This window comes from Cebus imitator, unplaced genomic scaffold (assembly GCF_001604975.1).
Source record: "Cebus imitator isolate Cc_AM_T3 unplaced genomic scaffold, Cebus_imitator-1.0 Scaffold313, whole genome shotgun sequence".
Lineage (NCBI taxonomy): Eukaryota > Metazoa > Chordata > Mammalia > Primates > Cebidae > Cebus > Cebus imitator.
In genome coordinates this window covers 412148-421191 of record NW_016107628.1, presented here as the reverse complement: position 1 = coordinate 421191, position 9044 = coordinate 412148, and the positions used below count along the sequence as shown (strand labels likewise).

The 9044-nt window shown below is 38.1% G+C and overlaps 1 protein-coding gene across 2 annotated transcripts in view; it reads right to left on the bottom strand.

Moving 5' to 3' along the window:
* COPA (COPI coat complex subunit alpha) overlaps positions 1–9044 on the bottom strand; it is a 52714-nt gene that overhangs the window by 40926 nt on the left and 2744 nt on the right. For both annotated transcript variants that reach the window (XM_017503609.1, XM_017503610.1), the window contains exons 2-6: positions 8541–8654; positions 8274–8347; positions 4136–4216; positions 2224–2300; positions 1081–1190 (exon numbers count right to left, since the gene is read on the bottom strand). In XM_017503609.1, the coding sequence (XP_017359098.1) occupies positions 1081–1190; positions 2224–2300; positions 4136–4216; positions 8274–8347; positions 8541–8654 (456 nt within the window). The remainder of the gene's footprint in view (positions 1–1080; positions 1191–2223; positions 2301–4135; positions 4217–8273; positions 8348–8540; positions 8655–9044) is intronic.

The window sequence follows — 9044 nt, the reverse complement described above, 5'->3', positions numbered from 1 at the left end:
AAAAAAAAAAAAAAAGAAAAATAAACAACAAATATTAATTGGTCAGAGAACTACGGCATTTAGTGTTTGATTTCCCTATTCCAACACAAAGCGCTTCCACTCATGTCACAGGTAGTCCATTTTCTACATTTAAATTCTCTAGGCAGCACTTTCTTAGATCTCCTCTACATAAGACTAAACATTTAAATCCTTGTCTCAAAATCAAGATATGTAAACTGTAAAAGGAGGAATTATCCCAACTATCCATAACCTACAAATTATTTAATTTCTAGTCCTAAATCTGTCTATTAAAAGGTATTCTGGGCCGGGCAGTGGCTCACGCCTGTAATCCCAGCACTTTGGGAAGCCAAGGTGGGTGAATCACTTGCAGTCAGGAGTTTGAGACCAGTCTGGCCAAGATGGTGAAACCCTGTCTCTACTGAAAATATAAAAATCAGCTGTGTATGGTGGTACACACCTGTAATCCTAGTTACTCAGGAGGCTGAGGCACAAGAATCGCTTGAACCTGGGAGGGAGAGGTTATAATGAGCCGAGATCGTGCCACTGCACTTAGCCCTGGTGACAGAATCAGACTCCAACCCAAAAAAAAAAAAAAAAAGTATTCTGGACAAAAAAATCACCAACTCCTAGAACACAACCATGCTCCCTGCACTAGAAGAAATCTAGTAGAGAGATTTTACTATTTTTAAATAAAGCCACAGGGTCCAAGAGTCCTGTTTCCCTGTATTAATCTATTATCAAAATTTCTTTTTGTCATAGATGTATTTTTTTCTTATTGTAGTGGAAAGCCTGATTCTTAACCAAATGTCTCAACAGTATATTGATTTTAACCAGAAGCTGATCTAACTAGAAAGTTAAAATTTCTTCAAATCAAATGAATTTTCTAGAGTTACCTCTTAGAAAAGACTTTCAATATAAAGAACCATCAAAGCAGATTCAACACCCTCAGAAACAAAGATGCTATTATAAAACAGAATATTCTAAATTTTCTAGTTCTAAGCCAACTCTCCTCACTGTTTTAAGCAATTGCAGTTTTGCACCAGACATGACTAGGTAGTCCCCTGAACTTGAGCAGCTCACCAGAAATATCCCAAACGCGCACAGTCTGGTCCAGGCTGGCTGATACAACCAAGTCTTCTGAGGGGTGGAACTGAGCACACATTACATAATGGTTGTGCCCTGTTAACACACTGCAAGAAAAAAAAAAAAGACAATACCAAATTAGAGGTGGAAGTCAACAGACTCCTAAAATATCTTTCTCCATATTCAATAAATGCTTATCCAATTATACTTTTATGGAGACAAAGGTAGGTCATCCTCCCAATTCTGAACTAATAATAACAAGCCCAGTCAGCTATTTTAACAATAGTTCTCTTCTTGCCTCTAATGCTTTGGTATTTAAATATTACTAATTTCAGGAGAACTGAGATTGCATAGTTCTCCTCTCAAAAAGATTTAAAAATATCAAAACAAATGGAATCTCAGTAATCCATACAGTAAATTATCTGTGAGTTTTTGGTAGGGTATCCCTCTAAAAGGCCATCACTTTATTTATTCATTTTATTTTTTGAGATGGAGTTTCACTCTGTTGCCCAGGCTAGAGTACAGTGATGCGATCTCAGTTCACGGCAATCTCCACCTCCCAGGTTTAAGCGATTATTTAGCCTCAGCTTCCCTAGTAGCTGGGACTACAGGCACGCACCACCGCGTCCGGCTAATTTTTGTATTCTTAGTAGAGACAGGGTTTCACCATTTTGGCCAGGCTGGTCTCGAACTCCTGACCTCAGGTGATTTGTCTGCCTCAGCCTCCCAAAGTGCTGGGATTACAGGCGTGAGCCACCACGCCGGGCCAAGGCCATCACTTTAAATGGTCTCTACTTCATGGAAAGTTCTATGTAAAGCTCCAGCCCCGAACACAAGACAAAGGTTTAGAACATGACTCAGGTTTTATGGGAAAATTACTGAAAACCAGCTAAAAGTTTGTGTTCTAAAAGGCTATATAATTTCTCTTCCTGGTAAGAAATTATTGGAAGATCCAGATTCATATATGGGAGTGTCTCTACATTTATTATTTTGCAGTTAAAAGCATCTTACAAATACAATAAGTAAGTAATCAGCAGACACGGCCCATTTGGGAAGGGAGACAATTGTTCTATGAGAAGCTGATTATGAAAAACTAGGAAAAATGAAGGCTCTTTCTGAGCCCTCTGCCTCCTGCTTTACCAAACACAGGTTCTAGATTGCCAGTTCCACACTCGGATGGTCTGATCATCTGAGGCACTCAGAATCCAGGGATATTCCTGAAAGACATTCCAGACAAATGCTTTAAACATTAAACAAATTTATTCTTTCAGGCTCTTGTAATCATTTTTCTCTAAAGAATTCTATTGCTTAACGGCTCAGCTACATTAGCCAAGGGGCTGCTGCTTTTGCTATCAGGTTAGCTGTCTCCTTTTCTCTACTACTCTAATAGCTTTTCTCAGCTTTGGCACTTTCACCTGTAAGACTTAAGAACGGAAGCCAGTCAGAGGCACGACAGATTCTCAGAGGCAGACAGTAAAATATACATTTACATTTACTTCTGCATATGTGTGTATGTGTGTATTTATATTTACAAATAATAATGTAAATTAAGATCCTGTGAAAGGCTCTTCTATCTTTAACTCTAGGATGGGAATATTATTTTATTGTCTGACTTCTTTCTGTTCAGTTTCAAAAAATTCCCAAGTCTCAGCAACCAAGGCACAAAGTAACATGTAAAGACAATTTAGTCTTTTTGGAGTCTATAAGATTGTCGAGAAAAGGAAGTATTTCTTACCTACACTTCCTTCTTACTACACTTGCTAAGCTGTGTGTTAAACACTGAAATAGATGGTAACTCTACCTTCAGTATTTAGCACAAAGCTTAGCAAGTACAAGGCACACACATATTTATTGAGCTGGTAAAATTTAAAAAAATAAGGTTTTTCATAACTTTCCAGGTAGACAGCAACTTGTTCTAGGGCAAGGGTCTTCAGGAAGTCCTTCAGGCAATGACAAATAATTCCTACTTAATAGATTATCTTATTGAGTGGTTATCATTCTCAAATGTTTAAGTTGTAATTTTCTAATTCTCATTCTCTCCTATCCTAAAATTTTTTAATTAAAAAAAAATACTCAACCAGTAAATTATTGTTTATCATATTCTTTCTAACTTAATTCAAGAGACTTAATTTATTGGCAATCAAGTAATAGTGCAACTTAATGCTAACAGCACAAAATTATAGGGAGATCCTGCCAGGTTGCGACTAGACTCAGAGGTTGAGAGTCTGTAATCTGTATCTCACTATCTAAATTTATTATGATACCTGGCAGGTCAAAGAAAATAGTAAGTCTGGCTAAGGGAACAGCCTGCAGCAGCCCCAAAAATCGTAGGATAGAGGGGCATGAGTGTTAATACTTCAAAACGTTTGCTAGCGCATCAAAATGGCATCTTAGTTTGACCTTCTTCCAAACCCACCTACCACTTACTAATAATACCTTACATAAGATTAGCCTGCAAACTTTTATTTTCTGGTACAGCATACCTGAAATCAAATCCCTACTTTTCCTTACACAGAAACAATGACTTCCCATAGAATCTACTGCAACCAGTAAAATTAAATTCAGTATAATCTCAAGTGCTTCCTTTTACAGAAAGAAACAAAGCAGAGGCCGGGTGCGGTGGCTCACACCTGTAATCCCAGCACTTTGGGAGACTTAGGAGGGTAGATCACGAGGTCAGGAGTTCAAGACCAGCCTGGCCAAGAAGGTGAAACCCGTCTCTACTAAAACTACAAAAATTTGCCAGGCATGGTGGCAGACACCTATAAACCCAGCTACTTGGGAGGCTGAGGCAGGAGAATTGCCTGAACCTGGGCGGCAAAGGTTGCAGTGAGCTGAGATTGTGCCACTGCACACCAGCCTGGGCAACAGAGTGAGACTCCGTCTCAAAGAAAAAAGCAACAAAGCAGAAAGGTCAATACTACACAGATCCTAGAAGAGCCACTCCAACAACATAACTCTATTATCAAAACATGGGTTCTCAAGGATCAAATAAAGATTACTATGGGGAAATTAAGAATACTCCAAAACTAGCACCACCGTGGCTACTTACATGATGAAAAAATGTGGTGCGAATATAATCTAAGTGCCCAAGCAATGTGAAAAGACAGCGCCGAAGCTTGTAATTCCAAACCTGCAAAGATAGAAATCAAACTAAGAAACAGATATATCAAGTTACTGAGCCTCTGAAAGGCTCAGATTTTTCTGAGTCTTTCAGAGGCTTAATACCTTTACAGACATATAAATATGGGTTTATATATATATTTGTATTTTGGCATTTCTAAATAGGTAGGAACCTTGGTAGGAAGCCTTGTTTAAGATTTGAGGGAAAAAGAACAAGAATGAAAATACAGGTCAGATAAACAACGTGGGGTTGGGGTAGGATTAGAGAAAAGCTAAAGATAATATTGAAAAGTTTTTCTTTATTTGGGAAGAAACCATCTGTATTTAGTAACAGGAGATATTTAACCAGGGTTTGATTTGAAACTCTTTTTTCTTCTGCCTAATTGTGCTCTCGGCTTCAATACAGACCCTTTAAGTGCTTTACCCATCACTTTTAAAAAGTAGGCTGGTCATGATGGCTCATGCCTGTAATCCCAGCACTTTCAGAGGCTGAGGTGGGTGGATCACAAGGTCAGGAGTTCAAGACCAGCCTGACCAACATAGTGAAATCCCGTATCTACTAAAAATAAAAAAAATTAGCTGGTATGGTGGTGTGTATCTGTAGTCCCAGCTACTCAGGAGGCTGAGGCAGGTGAATTTGCTTGAACCCAGGAGGCGGAGGTTGCAATGAGCCGAGATAGTGGCACTGTACTCAAGCCTGGGCAACAGAATGAGACTTCAACTCAAAAAAAAAAAAAAAAAAAAAAAAAAAAATTAGCCAGGCATGATCCCAGCTACTTGGGAAGCTGAGGCAGCAGGATCACTTGAACCTGGAAGGCAGAGGTTGCAGTGAGCTGGGATCACACCATTGCACTCCAGCTTGGGCAACAGAGCAAGACTCGGTGTCCCATCCAGCCCCCACCCCCAACACACACACACAAAAAGTAGGACAGATGGATACCATGACTCTAAGGGAAACAATAATGGTAGGGCATCGGCATCAGCATCTTAGACTCCTAACTTGACAGCAAATGATGCCCATACATTTGTGGTCTGTACTTACCTGTCAAGCAAACAGAGTTTAACTTATTACATGGAAAATACTACATTGCTCAGTAAGGCTGAGCTAAGCAGAGAGACAATATCATATTCCAAGTCAACTACCAAAGTGCTAGGCATCAATAGATAGAGCTGAAGACAAGAAAACCAGGATCATAAATATAAAACAGCTTATCTTCCTCATTCAGAAAATCCCCTAGAAAGTACAAAAATAAGAGACCAGACACATTTTTAATTTTAATTTTTTTAAATTTCTTTTTAATATTTGTTTATAGTCAATCTGGGCCAGCTTGTTACTACTCTAATTTTTAACTTTTCTTTAGTAAATCATAAAAATATTATTTCCTATAACAAATTCAGAAAATCCAAAAGTATGATCTTTCAAACAACAATGCTGAGTTCCTTAAAGGCAGGGTTCTTGTCTATCGTGCTCAATACTATACCCTTACCACCCAACACAGGGCCTGATACAAGGTAAGTGCTCAGTAAGCATTATGTATGGAAACAAGAACATGGAAAGCCAAATTCTTCCCATACCTTACCTCTATTCAATCAGCTACATACATAAAAATATACATGTACACAGTACAGTTTCACACAAAAATTAGATCATACCATAAACACTATTCTTTAACTGACTTCTTTCCCCTTATGGAGGTCAGTGTTTTAAACTTTGATAATGGCTTCACTCCTTTAATGGCCTATGTCAAACTCCAAAACTTGTAAATCCTTAAAGACTTATAGGGGTTTTAGACCAATACTCTGACCATTTGCTGGGCTCCCTGTCTTACCCTTTGTAAATGAGGATTATATTAATGCTACATGTATCTGGATATAGCAAGCAATATGATGGTCCACAGATTATTACTTTTCTAGATAATCCCCCCTTTTATGAAAAAATGTTCAAGTTTATTAGTCATCAGAGAAATGTAAATTAAAACCACCGAATGGTAGCACTACACACCTACCAGCTAATAAAGAAGTCTTTTATTTTAGTAACAGCTTTATTGAGATACAGCTCAAATATCATACAATTTACTCATCTAAAGTATAAAATTCAATAGATTTTTCTATATTCACAGTTGTGCAATCATCAACTTTAGAACATTTTTATTCACTCCCTTAAGAAACGCATACCCATTGGCCATCACTCTTCATTTCCTCCCAGCCCCTCCTACCCTAGACAATCACTAATCTACCTCTGTCTCTATAGATTTGCCTATTCTGGACATTTCGTAAGTGGAAGACAATTTCTTTTCCAAAATGTTAGTTATTTTGGGAAAACTTTTTTTTAAATAACACCCCACTTTTCCTTTTTAAACAGATTACAAGAAACCCAAGTTAACTGCTCTTGATACTCAATGTTCATCACTATAAATAACAAATACTAAAATATTATAATGAAGTGATATACTTATGGGTTTTTGAGATCTATCGGGTGGTTTGAGTTCTGACTGCCCCAGAATGCAGTGCCTAAAAACTAGAAAACAGAAAGAAATGTCCTTCTTACAATTCTAATAGCTCTTTTCTCTGCAGGCAGCTGTCACACTCTTCACTCCTGTCACCTAAATTCTGCAGTATAATCACAGTATATAACTTCTCGAAGTAGCTTTTGAAAAAGACTTTACCTTTTTATGAAGTAAATTTCACTGGTTTGGTTTGATACATAGACTTAATGAAAACAGCTAAAGGAAGTAAATAGAGGAAATTTTGATTTATTTTTGCAGGTTGCTAGTCTCTAGCCCTAACTTTTGCCATTATCACAGTCAGTTGTCTTCAAAGAATTACTTACATTCTGTCTGCTTTCACACTAATGCCTTCCAAATTAAGCATTTCAAAGGTTATTTCTCAGTCTCGATCTTATTCTAAATGCTTTCTCCTTCCCAAAATTCTCTTCTTTTTGACATCCAAGAGGCTGCTTCTCCCTCTTGGTTCATCTCCAACCCCTCGAATCACTGTTCCCCATACTAACTGTACTTCCTCTCTCTCTCAAATGATGGTTTGTCTCCTTATTCAACCTACTCCTTGAGCAATATCTTCTACTGCTTCTCCTTTGGCTCTTCCCTTCATCATGCCAACTCGCAAATGTATTTCTAGCACAGACACCTCAACTACACTGTCCCTTAGGTCCCTCACACTCATCAGAGACAAGATGGAATTCATTACCCATTCTCTTCCATTCCAGAAAACTATCTCCTCCTGGTTTTCCTTCCCTAGTTAATGACACCCCTTTACCCAGTGACCTAAACTAGAAGCCTGACAGTCAACTCATTGATTTTTCCTTATTCGCCCTCCAACATCGTCCAACAGACTTACTGATTCATTTCCTTAAATTCTCATATCCATCTCCTTCTCTCCATTTCAAATGCTACTACCTAAGCCCAGGTTTTCTAACTGGTACCTTTTCCTCCAGTCTTGCCCAAATCATCCTATCTTTTCTTTAATTACCACCAAGTAATCATTTTAAAAACATATACATCTGATATCACTCCTGTATTTAAGTTCCTTAAATGGCTCCTTCTTATCTGCATGATGACATCTAAACTCCTGAGCACTGCAAACAGGTACTCCATGATCTGGCCGCTCTCATCTTCTGCCCCTTCTCGTATTATTTCTCCAGGTTTTCTCCACACAAAACTAGTAAGAGTTGCCCTGTATCTAGCTGTGCCATGCGTTTTGTCTTTGCACCTGGACTGTTCTTTCCTATGTCACTTTGAATATCTCTCTATTCTATCACTCACCAAACTATACATGCTACGACTTGGATATATGTTTATCTCCTCTATTAGAAGAAAAGCTCCTTGAAAACAGACACCATTTCTTATTTATTTTTGAATTCCAAAAAAAGAAAACAGTGTCTAGTACACAGTAACCATTCAATATGTTTGCTGGCTAAGTTCTCTGGATAATGTTGTCAAAAGCCTGAGCTCAATATGAACCAACTTTCCTGTCTTTCAGTCCCTTCCATAATTCCCAAACCTTCCCACATCTTCTGTCCTTTATTCTCAGTCACGACAGACCCTCTGTACCTTAATCTTATAGTCATCTCCTCCGGAGACAAACAGTGGCTGCTGCTTATGGAAGTCAATGCCTCGCACTGGACCTGGTGGAAAAGGAAGGCAATGTGTGTTAGAGAAAGCTATCCTTTCTAATCTCTAAGGTGATTCCTATACAGGATTTTTCAGTTCTATCACTTCCACATTCTTTAATCATAGAGGAATACATGTAAGGCTTAAAATACCCCAGGAGATGATAAATATTTATACTCTTTTAACTTCCTCCTAGAAATATCTTACCATCATGTTCATCAAACTTGTCAATGAGAGTACACATCCGATAGTCCCATAACTGGATGACCCCATTATGTAAACTAGTCAGGATCCAAGGTCTTTTGGGGTGAAAGCTGAGCCCTGAAAAAAAACAGAAAATGATACAATAAGCTAACTAAGCCCATGATGTCATCTTCTGTCAATTTTGATAAGAAAAAGAAAGAGCAAGGTTATTCCTAGGTTCATTCATTCATTCAACATGCCTGACGATTTTTTATTGGATGCCAGACATCATGAATTTTATGTTTGGTGCTAGGTTTTTGTTATGTTCCCTTAAATATTGCTTGGCTTTGCTCTAGAATGCAATGAAGTTAATTGGAATCAGTTGATCCCTTCAAGGCTCGCTTTTAGGTTTTATTACAGGGGGGCTACAGCAGCCTTTATTCTAGGCCTAATCTGGAACCACTATTAAAGCAATACCCATCTGAGGTATCTATTCGAAGCCCTGTAATTTTAGGAAGTCTTTCCATT